This window comes from Buteo buteo, chromosome 3 (assembly GCF_964188355.1).
Source record: "Buteo buteo chromosome 3, bButBut1.hap1.1, whole genome shotgun sequence".
Taxonomy (NCBI): Eukaryota; Metazoa; Chordata; class Aves; order Accipitriformes; family Accipitridae; genus Buteo; species Buteo buteo.
Genome location: NC_134173.1, coordinates 73,950,387 through 73,965,487, shown reverse-complemented (window position 1 = coordinate 73,965,487; position 15,101 = coordinate 73,950,387). Strand labels below are relative to the sequence as shown.

At 40.4% G+C, this 15,101-nt stretch overlaps 1 protein-coding gene across 3 annotated transcripts in view; it reads left to right on the top strand.

Moving 5' to 3' along the window:
• Positions 1–616: 616 nt before the first annotated feature.
• Positions 617–15,101, top strand: part of TRAPPC9 (trafficking protein particle complex subunit 9) — a 520,195-nt gene continuing 505,710 nt past the window's right edge. For 2 of the 3 annotated variants that reach the window (XM_075024014.1, XM_075024012.1), the window contains exons 1-3: positions 694–847; positions 2,155–2,755; positions 13,862–14,007. In XM_075024014.1, the coding sequence (XP_074880115.1) occupies positions 2,172–2,755; positions 13,862–14,007 (730 nt within the window). In that variant the 5' untranslated portion in view covers positions 694–847; positions 2,155–2,171. The other variant, XM_075024013.1, reaches the window with a different exon arrangement.

Below are 15,101 nucleotides of genomic sequence, written 5' to 3'. Positions count from 1 at the left end.
TTATGCTGGGGACCTGAGAGCTGGACACAGTATTCCAGGTGGGGTCTCACCAGAACAGAGTAGAGGGGCAGAATCACCTCCCTCGACGTGCCGGCCACGCTTCTTTTGATGCAGCCCAGGATACAGTTGGCTTTCACATCTGCGGGCACGCATTGCCAGCTCATGTTGAGCTTCTCATCAGCCATCAAATCCTTCTCCTCAGGGCTGCTCTTAATTCACTCATTGCCCAGCCTGTATTTGTGCTTGGGGCTGTCCTGACCCATATGCAGGACCTTGCCCTTGGCCTCGCTGAACTTCATGAGGTTCCCATATCCTCCACTACAAACCCACCCTAACTCTCCCACAAGGCTTCCGCTTCCCAGCCCCTTCAGGATTTTTGCCCTTGAGGCTACAAAACACCCAAGACCGACTTCACCCGCCGGCTGGCGCTCATTCCCTTTAACGAATTCCCCTTCGAGGAACGTCTCACGTCCGCAGGCACAAGCGCCGTCCGTGAGGTAAACGCCGGCAGAAGCGCGGCGGACAATCACCCGCACTCCGAGCCCGCCACCGCCCTCTGCGCATGCGCCGCCCGGGCGGGGCCGCCAGCAGCCCGTTGCCGTCAGTTCCGCCGCGCCCCGCCCCTCCCCGCCCCGCGCGTCCGGCAGCAGGAGGAGGCGGGGGCGGTTCGCGTCCCGGCTGTGAGTGCCCCTCCCCACCCCCCTCCCCGCCGCGGTACCTGTCCGCCAGCCCGTACCGGCCCTGAGGCGGTCGCCCCCTCCCCAACCCTTCCCCGCAGACTCTGCTCCTCCCCACAGCGGCTCCCCTTCTCCTCACGCTGCCCCTCAGCCCCCTCTGCCAGGGCATGGTGTGTACCTCCTGCGGGCTCGTCTCTTGTTTTAACGTTTATTTTTATTTTTTTTTTTTTTTTTTTCCTTCCTAAACTTCGCCGCGCCTTTCCCGGGGAGAGGGAAACGGAGCGGCCGCGCGGGGCGAAGCCCTCCCGTCTTACCCCCTTCCTGCCCGCCCGCTGCGGCGGGACGCGGCCTCCCGCCCGGTCGGGAGCGGCGGGAACGGGCGGCGGGGGCAGAGCGCTGCCCTGCCGCTGCCTGCGCTTCTGGCTGAGGGCCGGGCAGCGGGGGAGGGAGAGGGGATGGAATTTACCGGGTCTTCGCACTGTCAGTAGTCAGGGGGAGCCCCTCCTCAAACGGCTGCTATCCCCCCACCTGTGCTGCCGGGATCACAACTCTTTTTCTTCGTTCTGTTTGGTAAAACAGATTGTGTCAGCGTAAAGCTGTGCTGCACGGCTTTTTTTTTTTTTGGGGGGGGGCGGGGGTTGGGTTTTTGGTTTGGTTGGTTTGGTTGTGTGTAAGTTTCAGAGGGTGCTTTGGAGCTGGAATCTACCAAGAGATCTGGGTGGTCCGGGAGGTCTCAGAGGAGATGTGAGGGTTTAGCTAAGCTCTGCGTGTCTTCGTTTAAGGCACAGCTGCAGTACCGTAATCAATTTTAGATAGCCCAGGGGAGAAGGAATTCTAAATATTTAAATATAAAGGCAGAAAACATTGCCTGGTCCTTCTGATGAACCTGCATGCATTTTCAGGAAATAATGACTTCACTTTTTTTCAAAAATAATCCTTCTGGACCCGATTTTCCTCTGCCTGGCCATGTGCGAGCACTGATAGCTGTGTAAAGTTTGGTCATTCCGACCTGGTGTCGGTTTACATCCCACCTCACACAATTTTCCGTATTTCCCCAAGGCGTGTTGTGGAGACAGCCCGGAGAGCCAGAGCCTCAAAGAACGTCTCTTCTGAGGTGGCGCTTCGGCAAGCGTTTACTTTGTGGCTGTGGTAGAGAGAGACTCTCTGCTGCCCCACGTGTTAGGTTGGCTTCTGTAGCTGCACAGTGAATGGGAAACTGATTCGCTTGGAAAAATCTTATTTATAGGTTTTTGTTGGCGGCCGTACTGATACGTGACTAAGAACACTCCTTGTGCACAGTGTGACTTTGTCAGTAGGCTGAATGATTGAAGATTTCGTAAAATGATGAAGGAAAGTATTAGTATTGTAGCACGTATATGCAGGATGCAGAAGTGTTTAGCATCAAAGTCCTGGTTTGATTCAGCAACCATATGTACTTCTGAATGTTAAAAAATAATGTACGTTTTTCTTTTACTAGCCTGCAGTTGATGCAAAATGAGTGTTCCTGACTACATGCAGTGTGCTGAGGACCATCAGACTCTTCTGGTTGTGGTTCAGCCGATTGGCATTGTACCCGAAGAGAGCTTTTTCAGGATCTACAAGCGAATTTCAGCAGTGAGTCAAGTTAATGTGCGTGACTCTCAGCGTGTGTTGTATATCCGTTACAGGCACCATTATCCCCCAGAGAACAATGAATGGGGGGATTTTCAGACACACCGGAAAGTTGTGGGGCTGATAACTATTACAGACTGTTCTTCTGCAAAGGACTGGCCTCAGACTTTTGAAAAATTCCATCTTCAAAAAGAAATGTATGGTTCTACTCTCTATGATTCCCGGTTGTTTGTCTTTGGGCTTCAAGGAGAGATTGCAGAGCAGCCCCGCACAGATGTGGCATTTTATCCCAGTTATGATGAATGTGAAACTGTGGAGAAGAGAATAGAAGATTTTATCGAATCCCTTTTCATAGTGTTGGAGTCTAAGCGGCTTGACAGAGCCACTGATAAGTCTGGAGACAAGATCCCGCTCCTCTGTGTTCCTTTTGAGAAGAAGGATTTTGTAGGTCTGGACACCGATAGTAGGTAAGCAGCTATTTTTGTCAGCTTGCAGGTCTTGAAAAAACATGTGGTAATTGCTAGCCTTTAAAATAAGCCTATTAGAAAGGACGAAGTGTACTTTGTTACACAAAGGTCATGCCCCTATCTTATTGTGTATGTCTGCTGTAATTTAAGAGAATTTAATTTGCAGTCTGACCATATTTGATGTTTTGAGCTTATATTTATTTAATTTATGAGGCTAATCAATTAGTAGGAAGAAGTCACAGGAAAGGTTTGGCAGATTCTGCTATAAAGAGACTTTTTGCTGGAAAGCTTCAAATGTTTTATATATAGTATTGATAAAGAAATTCAATTAATATTAATGAAAATAATTTTATGGTATGTTGAGCAGTATTTGACTAATGCTATTTACTGTGGTTTTTTTCCCTAAGCCTTTGTCTACTTTTTCGTCCTGTGAAACAGTGACCATTTATTTTGGTGACTATGTGCAGCATCTTTCTCTGTCTTTCGTTTTTATTTAATTATTTGGTATTTTTGACCCATCTTGTTTTGCTACCATTCTTCTCACAACTGTTCTCTTTGGTTTTGTGTATGTTATAGGTTTTGATTCCCCACCCCCACCCCCCATCTTTCCTTTGTAATCATTTGCATGCTCAGCTTTCAGATTTGAGTGTTACATAGTTCTTGTATTAGGGATTAGTAATTCTGGCTTGCTAGCTACAGGCAGGTGCAAAATCTGTTTGATTCTGCTGTTTGCAGTCAAATCCAAAGGATGGAAGCAACCATCTTACTTTTCTCTTGGAAAAAACAGAGGTGTGGAAGCCCCATCAAAATACGTAGTATGTATGGGAATAGTATCTTTCATGTTGGTCTTGTTCTACTAGGGATGCCAGCCATGGTTATTGTGTGTAAAAGCTCAGAGGTACCCAGGCAGGGCTGTCCAGAGCTGCCCAGGCAGGTTTGCGAAGCCTTCTGATCATGTTAATCAGCTCTGCCTGCATAATTAATCTTAGCCTTAGAATCTCTATATAAGAATGTGATGTACTGGAAGTAAGTATTCTAAGTTCCTAATTAGTTTGAAGCCCTCCATTAAATTATCTCTGGTTGCCTGGAGGACCAACAGTACCTTTCTCCACTGCTCCTTGTCCTCTTTGCTGGTGACCAGTTGAACTTGTTCTGTTCTGACTTGCTTACCTAATGTTGTTCCCTACTCGAGCTTCTCTTTCAGTGTTCTGGTTAGTCCCTGCACTATTCAATTTTCATTAGTGGTATAATTTTGTTACTGTTTTTTGTACTCTGCATGGGCGGTAAACTTTTGTAGACTAAACGAGCCCTTTTAGAATCTTGGCTTTAATTACTCAGTTTGGATGAATTTTGGTTGAACGTGATGGCTGAGATTTCCTGTTCCAATTAGCTAAGAAAACTATGAGTTTTGACCAAGAACCTCAAAATCAGAATTAATTATGCTGTTCAATTGTGTCTTCTAAATACCGTGCTTCCAAATTGTACTTTGGAAGTCAGTTCCTTGCATAAATTACTTCTTTATGAGCAGTGGCTGTGTTGTAGCTAGTGGCTAAGTATTTCTGGTGAAGTTCTGAAGTGGTGGGGAGCTTAAATAACAGGCAGTATGTTTGTCCACACATATCCAAGAAGGTATTTTATGCTGTTGCACTAAAGAGTTGAAATGGATTTAGTGTGATGCTTGAGTTCTTTGCAAAATGGAAGGTGTATGACCCTGGTTCTGTAAACATACAGGGTTATACAGGGTTAATCACTGGTTCAGGTATGCACACAACCTTGCTGGGTGGTTTGAATACCAAATAGTTTTTCAGTAAGTCTAGATCAATGGATATACTTTATATGTTTGCTGCACTTAACTGCTCAAAGGAAAGGTGTTAAATATTCTCATCTTTCCTCTTTCAGTTCAGTATTAAGAAAGTGTTTCAGCTTTATTTTCCTGTGGAGTTAGTACTTCTGATTGTTTTAAAACTTAGGATTTATATATGAATAGCATAAGCAAGCTGAATTCAAAGATCTTTATATTCAGTTTAGTATTTTGCGTGGATGAATAAGAAAATACTCTAAATGCCTGGACTTTTTTTTTTTTTTAATATTTTTGAGTTTTGTAACACAAAGGAGAAATATATGTAATCCCAAGTAAACATCAGAAAAGGAGTTGTCCTTGACTGAGTTAGAAATACATTTGCGTAGTGTACCTGAGCTTCTCTGCTCAGGGACCTTTCTAGGCACCTGTCATGCAGCATGATGCATCTCTGTTTCTGTGTTCTACTTAGCAGAAATTCAGGACCATGAAATGTGGTTGAACTAAGATCAGTTTATTAAACTAACATACACTTTTAGGTCTAAGTCTTTAGGTGTGAAATGGTAGTATATTGCATTTTACTACTTGGGTTGCAATAAAAGGTTTTCATTGTAGCATGCTCTTTTGCAGTGACAGATTCCCTAATTAAGGGGAAGGTGTTGCATTAAGTCATAATGGGGAGATACAGGGTTAGAAGGGACCTTCTTCAATGGCGTCCAGTTTCTGTTTTTGCAAGATGCAATGTTGTATATTTCTGTTCAGGGAGAGGTTGTAAAGGTTGTCTGAATGCATGGAGTACATATGAGAACATCTGGTAGCGTAACTATTGCTACTTTGTTGGTTTTGAGTCTGTCAGCATAATGAGTTTAAAGAATGAAATAAAAAAAAAAGATGTTATTGAGATACTGACGCAAATGAAACAGCCTTTTCTAGAATAGGTGGAAGTTTCTAAAGAGTTAAAGGCAAAGAATGTTCCCTTAGTCTTTTATAAACCCTCCATCCCTTTTGTTAAAATTTTTTGTCTATAATGTATCCTGACCTCCCAGTCAATGTGCAACTAACTGCTTAAAAAGCACAAATATTCTGTATTAAATAGATGGAAGAGCAGGCACACCCTCTGTACTTATAACAGAGAGTATATGTCTTTGCTGCTGTAGTTGCAGATGTCTGCTTAGGCTAAATAAGCATATCTTTTCCTGTAACTTCTAAAATTGAAGTTAAATTTCAGTCTGTAGCAAAGGTCTCATTAGATGCAAAGCGCAGCTGTAACCTTGAGCTAATGAACTGGGTTGATATATTGAGTGAAAATATGTTAAGAAGTTACATGGGACATAGTAATCATGGTCACGTGATTTGAAGACTAATTACAACTACTGAACTTTTTTTTGTATCTTAAAAGAGACTTTTCTCCAAGCAGTTTATTGTAAAATATTAAGGTTAATACTTTTGTTATGATCAGGACTAGATACATAGAACTGATCTCTCTCACCCAGTAGGTAAGGCTAGCATTAATTTGGTTGCGTAATAATTGCAACATGAGTGGCTTCTTTTAAGATGCAGAGTTCATAAATTAGGAAGATGGATTATTATGCTGCATTTCAAGTAAGATTATCCTCAGAAAAAGTGGAGCTGATCTTTGTCTTTAGCAAGTTGCTTTTATAATGAGCAGAAGAGAGAACATTCCCAGAACTCGTGCTGAGATGACAATATACACAAAACCACTACATTATTTCTGTAGAAGAATTTTTTTTTGGCTGGTAGAAAACTTCATGTATGAAAAATAGTGGGATTAAGTCCTAAGAAGTTTTGAAGAAAGACTGTCCTGTTAAATAGGAGTTGTCGGACTGGGAGTCTGACCTTGGTTTAATTCTTAGAGCACTCAGTCAGTAGGTGATCTTGGCAAATCTGTTATTTTTTCTTTGTTTCTTCATCTGTAAATTAGGTAAAATTTTTATGTGGTCACAGGGCTGCTGAAGATAATTGAAAAAGTTTCTAAAATCAGTTGCACTTGATAGTTATTTGTAGGGGCAGGGAGACTGAAAAGAATGGAAACGCATGTTCTCATGATGATACAAAGGTCCTACAAACTTGAAAATAGGAAACATACTTGCCAGAAATACCAGAAATCCCATTTGTTTAATTTTTCTATCTTATTTCTGTTTTCAGCTAAAAAAAATAAACATACTCGTGTATGATTATAAATCTACTTGGATAAGCTCATTTTAATGTTGTTCACATCAGTTTGTGTCTTAGGTTCTTTCTCTTTTAATACTGGTAAGGCATCCATTTAATACTATTGAGTGATGAGAAAGTAGGGCTCTATTTATAGATGTGTCTTTCTCTACACAGTATCGTAGATGGGATTTATTCACTGATTTATCAAAGTTTATGGTATCTCAGTATGTGTATGTGGCTGTTAATTTTCTTTCTGTTCTCTGTCTTTCTAATTTTTTTTTGTTCCTTTCTTTTTTTTTATCTTCTTCTCTCATACTGCCCTGTGAGTTTGTTGTTGGGTCTAAAAAGGTAGGCTGTGATTGCGTATATTTAAAAATAGTTAGCTTTCTTCCATGTACTGCCTTTCCACTCCGCCTTCATTGCATATTTTAGTGTTGCTTTTTATATTTATTTTTCAGTACACACAAAAATAATTGCTGCCTGGAGCCTTACTACTGTGGTTGACCCCTTTTGGCGCATTTGGCAATTATATTTGGTAGCAATGCTGAATTTTTTTGTAGGACACACATAGTTTGCTTAGGCGGCTGCTGGCCTCTAGAATTTGCTTTATTTTTTAAACTCCAAAGCCATGAAGCTGTTGCTGCCTGTGTTTGGTTTCCAAATTCAAAAGTTCTGGCAGTCAATCAAATGCCGTAGCTGTGTCTTTTAAGTCTGGATAATGTTATGATTGGTGATATCTATAGTTCTGCATGCTAATTGGAATTAGCGGAATTTGGTGGAAATTTTTGTTGAAGCATTTTGCATGAACACTTTTGCAAATTCATTTTGCATGTTTCTTGTTTTTAAATTTAGCCACTTTGAAATTTTGAGGATCCAGAAATTCCTTCAAATCTGTTGCTGGATGGTCTGTAGTGAAAATAAATTCTGTCTTGAAATATACTATTGTTGCTCTGAATTATCCATAAAATTATCCTGGGATCCTAGAAAAGAGTTGGGGATGAAAGGGTAAAGCGTGTATCACATATAGCAAATGAGGTAGAAATGGGAATGGGGTCGAGTAGTGCTTTTTGGTTCCTGGAACAGGTTTATTGTCCTCCAGTTTGAAGTAGTAGTAGTGGTCACTGATGGTAATGATTGTGGTTATTATTCTGAAGAGAATATAAAGAGTGTGTTAGGTACCAAATTAACACAACTAACTTTAGAGAATAAGATTTTAAACTAGTTTTATAGTCAACTGTATGTGTACGTGTGTTGAGGAGAGGACCTTCTGAAGAGGAGTTTGGATGACTGACGCTATGGAGTATTCCACGTGTGGTCCTTCATTATGTGGCAGTGCCTTCCTTCAGGATATTTCTAAGTGCATCATACTCCAGAAGGGGTTTGTGGTATGTCTTTGGGTGAGACTTGGGTGCATCTTTGAAACTTAATGTCTTAAATGATCTTCTAGAGGAAAAATAGAAACAGCTTTTAGCACTAGGATACTACAAGGAGCTGACCTAGAAAAAGGTTGTCATCTTATCCTAGAAAAAGTAGCAGTTAACTTACATGGACTTCGTGTCATCAATAGGATTAAGCGGTAGAGAGCCAAAATAATTAAACAGTGTTTTAATAAAAAATAAATTAGAAAGAAGCTATCTATAAGCTTCTCACTTTCAGCTTTGTCATGAAGCAAAACTAGCTAGATATTAAATGAATAATCATAATTTTATGCTGATATATATATGTGTGTATGATTTTTTCCATTACATTTGCACCCCAGTATGCACTGAAGAAACCATCAGTCACTTAGACATGTTTTTATCGACCTGATATTGTAGATACTAGATTTTTTTCAAAACAGGCTTCCAAAATATGAAGTAAATTAAATTTTGCTGTCTGTGGAGAATGGGTTTCATTTCAATGAAATCTTTGCCTTTTATCTTTTTGGACGTACTTGCAGTAATTGGGGGGGAAGCCTCAATTCATCATACTTAATTGCGAGCACTAAATTAAGACAAGGTTTATGTACTTGTACAGTGCAAATTTACTCTATAATTAGGGAGAAAACATCTTCCAGGAGGATGGTGAAGGCTTGCAGGGACTGTAGGAGATAGCTCCTGTCTTGGCACCACATTTAAGAGCCTAAAAGTGGGTGGAATGAATTCAGTCTTTGAATAATTAATAGTAAATTTCTTCATCACCAGGAATAAATTATCTATTTGTTTATAAATAAGCAGAGTTTCTAAAAGAGAAGCATTTTGTATGAACAATGTTTATTGATGTTTAAGTGAATAAATGCATTCAGACTTTGCATATATTGACATATGCATAAATTGGCAGCAAAATTAGGTATTGGTTAGGAAGAGCTGTTGGTAAGGCAGTACGATTCAAACGATTCTGGTATTAGGTTCTGGTTTAGGAGTCTGCCACTATCTCTCTTCCTTCTGTTATATGACCATTTATGAACTTAATCATATGCAATCTGGAAGCCCTTAAAAACTACAGTTTTGAGAGAATAAGAAATGTAATTTGTCCATAAACAGAGTTTACTTGAAAGACTAGAGGGAGGAAATTTGAAGTGTTAGCATCTTTGAAAGGAATTATAGCTGTGTAAGGAAACAACGATTCTCCAATTCCACTATTTATTCTGTGCTAAAAAAAAATAAAATTAAGGGCAATATAACACTTATAATCTTAATTTCATTCTGGAATGCATAGATTAATAAAACCTGACTTATAAACAATTTATACTCTCCTACACAATACTGATTCAAGATTACATAGTAACTTTTTGATTAAGGTATTTCTCTATAAGCCAAAGCTTAGACTGAAATTTTTGGTAAGATTTGGTGCCCTTTCATAGTTCATGCAGAGCAGCTTTAATTTTCACTTTGAATTTTCTTGCATTTTTTTTCTTAAAAAGATCTGTAAAGTACATGCTTGTTGAAAAATAAAAGATAAAAAATACTGCAATAAAGCTGAAAGATAAAGATCAAGAGTTGTCTTGTATTTAGCTTTGTTTAATGTCATCATCTTCACATCAATTGTGGATACAATGTATCCAGAAAAGTAGATCAGAAAAGTGGGAGCATTTATGTAGGAGTTACTTGTAACTTTTTGGATGGAGAGGAGCAATAGGAGACATGTTTCTTGTCTCCTTTTATAATTTCCAGTTTTTCTTGCAAACAATGACACTGGTTCTGATTGCTTTTCTATTTAATTTTTATAAGGACATTGTATGTGCTTCCATGTATCTTAACCTTTTAAAATTTCTCTCCTCCATCCATATAAATCAGCTACTTTTTCTTCATCTTCTTGATGAACTATTCTTTTTTTGAACCAACTACAAGGAATAAGACATTATTTTGTTATTTGGTGGCTGAACGCAGTGGTTATCTTTTGAACTTGATGCTTCTCTTTGGTGTAAAAAAACCCAACCCAAGAACCTCAAAAGCAAACAAACCAGTAACAAGTAATTGTTTTCATTATTATCATTTCTCCTAGCATTTCTGCTTTAAAATCTAAAGGAAATAAATTAATATGCTTATTCCTACTCTTATACTTTGTATGTTCTGTTCCCCTTTTACTTTTTTTTTCCACATTACAGACTTCATGAAGACAGTCTGTTTAGATGTCTTATGAGAGATCATTTCAGTCATACTTTAATTCATCTCTAGCGTCCTCTGGGAAGTTCTTTGCTGGAAACCCCCCCACTACCTCAGACCCTATTTCTTTCCATAATTGTGGCATTTCCTCTTGTATTCAAATCTTTCTCTAGCGTATAAGAGTTCAGCATCTGGAGAATGGATGTTACCCTGGTGGTGTTTTTTTTTGGTTTTTGGGTTTTTTTACATTGTTAGGTTCAAATATACTAGGTAATTTTTAAAAAGATATTCTGTTCGTCTTAGTTTAATTGAAAAAGTACCACTACAGATACTAAAAGCTAAAAGAACTATGACAGTCAATCGGAGGTGGTTCTTCATATTTTTGGAAACCCGTCTTAACCAGTTTCTTTGGAGATAAATCATGTGTACAATAAAGAATGACAGATAACTCTTAGTTTAAACCATCCAAAGAAAAAACATTTTTTTTTTTCCTTGGTGTGAAGTTAGGACAATGAAATGGTATACCTCTCTCTATATTTATGTACTTAAAAGACATTGTTAGAACAAAAGGATATACTATTGGACTAATGTAGATAAATGAATAAAATATCAAACTTGATGTTTAATTGTTCTCTAAGAAAACAATTTTATAAGGTAGGTCAAGGGCATTCTTGCTAAGGAATGCTTTTGCAGGAGGGAGAACAGGAGGACTGCTGATGGACTCAGGAGAGCAGCATTGTTCTGAACTGTGTCTTAAATCATGAGGTGCTTTGAAAGTCTAGGTGTCTTAGTTTACATCTGTTACATTTCTTTAGCTGCAACTTACTAAAAACCTAAATAGTATGGTTAGTGCCTCTATCGCATGGATTTGTGCCCAAGTTGCCTTTTCAGTTGTACTAAAGTGTCTGTTTAGTATTTTCAGTAGGACTGCATTGGCCTTGGCTATTAATTTTGTTTGGGAAAGGAAAGAACTTCACCATTTATTTTAATATGTAAAAAAAGGAGCAGCGAGAGAAACCCTGTCAGTTCTTGCCAGAAGTAATAGTGGTCTTTCACTAATCATCCCTTTAAAAGAAAAACGTACCTGTTTCAGGACCATGACATTTCTAAAAAGATAGTATTTCTTCACAAACATAAGCAACTCTTTACAAACCGTGAGAGCCAACGCTGGCAGGAGCAGCGATTGCTGCGTGCGGAGAGGACTGCGAGGCTTGCGAGGTCCCCGCCGGGTGTCTGAGGGGGTTTCTGGGCCGCCGACACCTCTCGGCTGTGTGTGGGGAGGGATCCAGCGACTGGACAAGAGCTTCACCAGCGAACTGACAGCACCTTGGAGCCGGAGGCGCCGTGGTCTCTTATGACCCATAGGAACAGGATGTCACTTCAGTCTCCTTCCTTGTAAGTACCAGCCAGCAACAGATAGGAAGCCTTGGCAGAGGACAAAAGCCCATGAGCAAAATTCAGAGGGAGAAGCCGCACCAGCAGCACATAGTAAAAGCTGCAAAAGGACACAGCAAGTGCTAGCAGTGTGACTGTTGAGAGGCACTGAGGCACCTGTCTGCCAGCATGGCATACAGTCAAGGGAGGTTTGCTGCTTGCCAGGAGCCAAGATCTGGGATGTCACAGGGAGATGACTGCCCCAGCTGGTTAAAAGCACAGGCTGCTGTCCCCTACTTCTTTTCCATGTGGGCACCGATGACGTGGTAAAGCAGAACCTGGGCAAGGTCAAGCAGGACTTCAGAGCCTTGGGGGTGCAAGTAAAGGGACAGTTGCCCAAGTGATTTTCTTCTCTGTCTTGCCAGTCAGAGGTGGGGGTACAGGCAGAAGTCGATGCATCGTGCAGATCAATACATGGCTTCCTGGCTGGTGGTGTCACTAGGGCTTTGGTTTCTGTGATCACGGGAGGTCCTTCAACAAATACAGCCTGTTGGGGAGAGATAGGATCCACCTACCTAGAAGAGGCAGGAGAATCTTGGCTAGCAGATTGTTATAAAGCACGATTCGTGAAGTCAGCCAAACTTGGGGTGTTAGTGTCCAAAGCTGTGACACCTGCATGTTCATAGGCAACAGGGTAGGTATGTGCACCTACAAGAGTAGTAAGGAATGCTCCCCAACCCTCTCCAAAGGCCAGAATCCTAAGTTCAGGCACCTCGAGTGCATGTCTACCAATGCAAGTAGTCTGAGCAACAAAAAGGAGGAACTGGAGCTCCATGCCCATTCTGAGAGTTATGATGTCATAGGAACCACAGAAGTATGGTGGGAATACTCACATAACTGGAAGATGACAGTGGATGGCTACAAGCTCTTTCAGAAAGATAGGAAGGGAAGAAGAGGTCATATAGTTGCACTTCATGTGAAAGAGAAATTTGAATGTATGGAGCTGAGCTATGGAGACCATGAAAGTTCTACTGAATGCCTTTGGATCAAGATTAGAGGGATCATGACTAGGGGACATCTTATAGCAGATAGCTGTTACCAGCATCCCAATCAGGATGATAAAGCTGATGAAACCTTACTTCAGCTGCTTAAGGAGGTCTTGGGCCAACAGAACCTGCTCCTCATGGGTGACTTCGATTACATGGACATTTGTTGGGAAAGCAACACAGTGGTGCACAAGTTCTCTGTCAGTTTCCTGGAATGCATTGAGGACTGCTTCCTGCTATAGATGCTGGACCTGCAACTAGGAATGGTGCAGTGCTAGATTTACTGCTCACAAACTGAGAAGACTTGTTTGACAATGTAACTACCAATGGTAGCCTTGGATACAGCAACAACAACATTGGGGAGTGTAAGATCCTGGTGAGCACACTGAAGACCAGTAGCAGGACAAACACCCTGGATTTTAGAAGAGCCAACTTCAATATGCTTAGAGCCCAGATGGGAGGGATTTGATGGGAAGTATCAATGGACAGCAAAGGAGCTTGTGAGTGCTGGGAGTTATTCAAGAACAGCCTCCTGGAAGCACAAGAACAGTCCATTTCCTACCAAGGGAAAGGAAGAAGGCAGAACAAGAGACCATCCTAGCTTAACAGCGAGCTTTTGGGTGTACTTAAAAGCAAAAAAGAAGCATACCAGCTATGGAAAGGCAACCAGATACCCACTGAGGATTACAAGAACCTTGCTTTGGAGGTTTTCAAGATGTGACTAGACAGGCTGCTAGATAATCTCATCTAGGCTCCCTTTCCTATGAAAGGTTGGACCGGATGATCTTTCAAGGTCTCTTCCAACCTGTCTGGTTCTATGATTCTGTTCTATTTTGTTTGTGACAAGGCTATTGAAGTGCTCTGAAGTGCAGTCTTAACTTTGTAACTCTATCTGCATAAATGCTGTGTAGCCAACATGTGATGCATTGGGGTTTTTTTCAGTATCTCCTCAAAATGTTGGTTCTTTTGTGTATTATAGTGGTTAGAATTCATACTGGATGTTTGCTCAGAGAAACAGAGTAAATTAACGTTGATCTGCTATTAAGGAGAAAAGAAAATTGACTTTAGGTGTTTATTACAAGTAAGTGTTTCCTGGAAATAACTGTAAATTTTATCTTTTATTTTGCAGACACTATAAGAAGCGTTGTCAAGGCCGGATGCGGAAACATGTTGGTGACCTGTGTTTACAAGCTGGGATGTTACAAGATTCCTTGGTGCATTATCACATGGCGGTGGAACTTCTGCGGTCTGTGAATGACTTTCTGTGGCTTGGAGGTAGGATTAATTGATGATAGTGAATCAAATAATTAGTTGCTAAACCCAAGTAAATCAAACTATCTTCAATAACTCTTCTGTATTATGAAAATGATTTTGGTGACCAAAATCTGAATATCAGGTGTGACTAAAAATTAAGTCAAAATAAAAATTAGTTAATAAGACATGAGAAAGAAATGTGTTTAAGAAAACCTGCAACATAAAATGTATTATTGTAGTAGAGCATGTACTTAGAAAAAAAACTTGTGTGTGGTTTTTTAATACTTCTCTGGAAGATATTTATTTTTTCAGTGGACTGTACAGCTGCTTTAAAAAATCTTGCTTGCAGATATCTACTGTGGACTGTTACCAGAAGGTTTTTGTCTTTATATCTGCCAAAGCCACAAGTGTTTAACTTCCATGAGCATAACTTGCTTCCTTTCACATTAGTTCCTAGGCTTCACTTTTTCCCTGACTTTTCCTTCCTCCTTTCCTTTTCTTTTTTTCCGTTCTGCTTTTTTCTATTTACTGGACATACAAGTCATCTTTGAGCACAATTTCTGCTTCTCAGTTTCATACCCTTTTAGGAAAATTGCTGTCTCCAGTTCTTGGCTTTTAGCTTTCTCATTCTACTTGGAAATCCATTTAGCTTCCTAATAGCTCTGTATGTTACATATTATGAAAACCATAATACCTTCTGACTTTCTACTTCTTTCCTTCTACTCTTTCAGAAGGTTAAATAGCTCAGGATTCTTCAAGCTGGAAAAGAGAACTTTTCTACTTCTGCAGGGCATGTAAATAATTTAAGGCCTATCTGTTGGACTACCAAATTATATGTCTAGACTCAGAATGATTTGGATTGGAAGTGACCTCTGGAGGTCCCCACATCTGATCTCCTGCTCATACCACATCCAGTTAAACCAGGTTTCTCAGGGACCTGTCCAGTTGAGTTTTAGGTATATTTAAGGACAGAAGTTCTACAAACTCTGAGCAATCTGTTCTAATGTTTTGCTGCCTGTAGTTTGAAAAAAAACCCCAACAACAAAACATAAATTGTTCCTACATTACAGCAGAATTTCCTGTGTCAACTTGGGTTGACCCTCATCTAATCACTG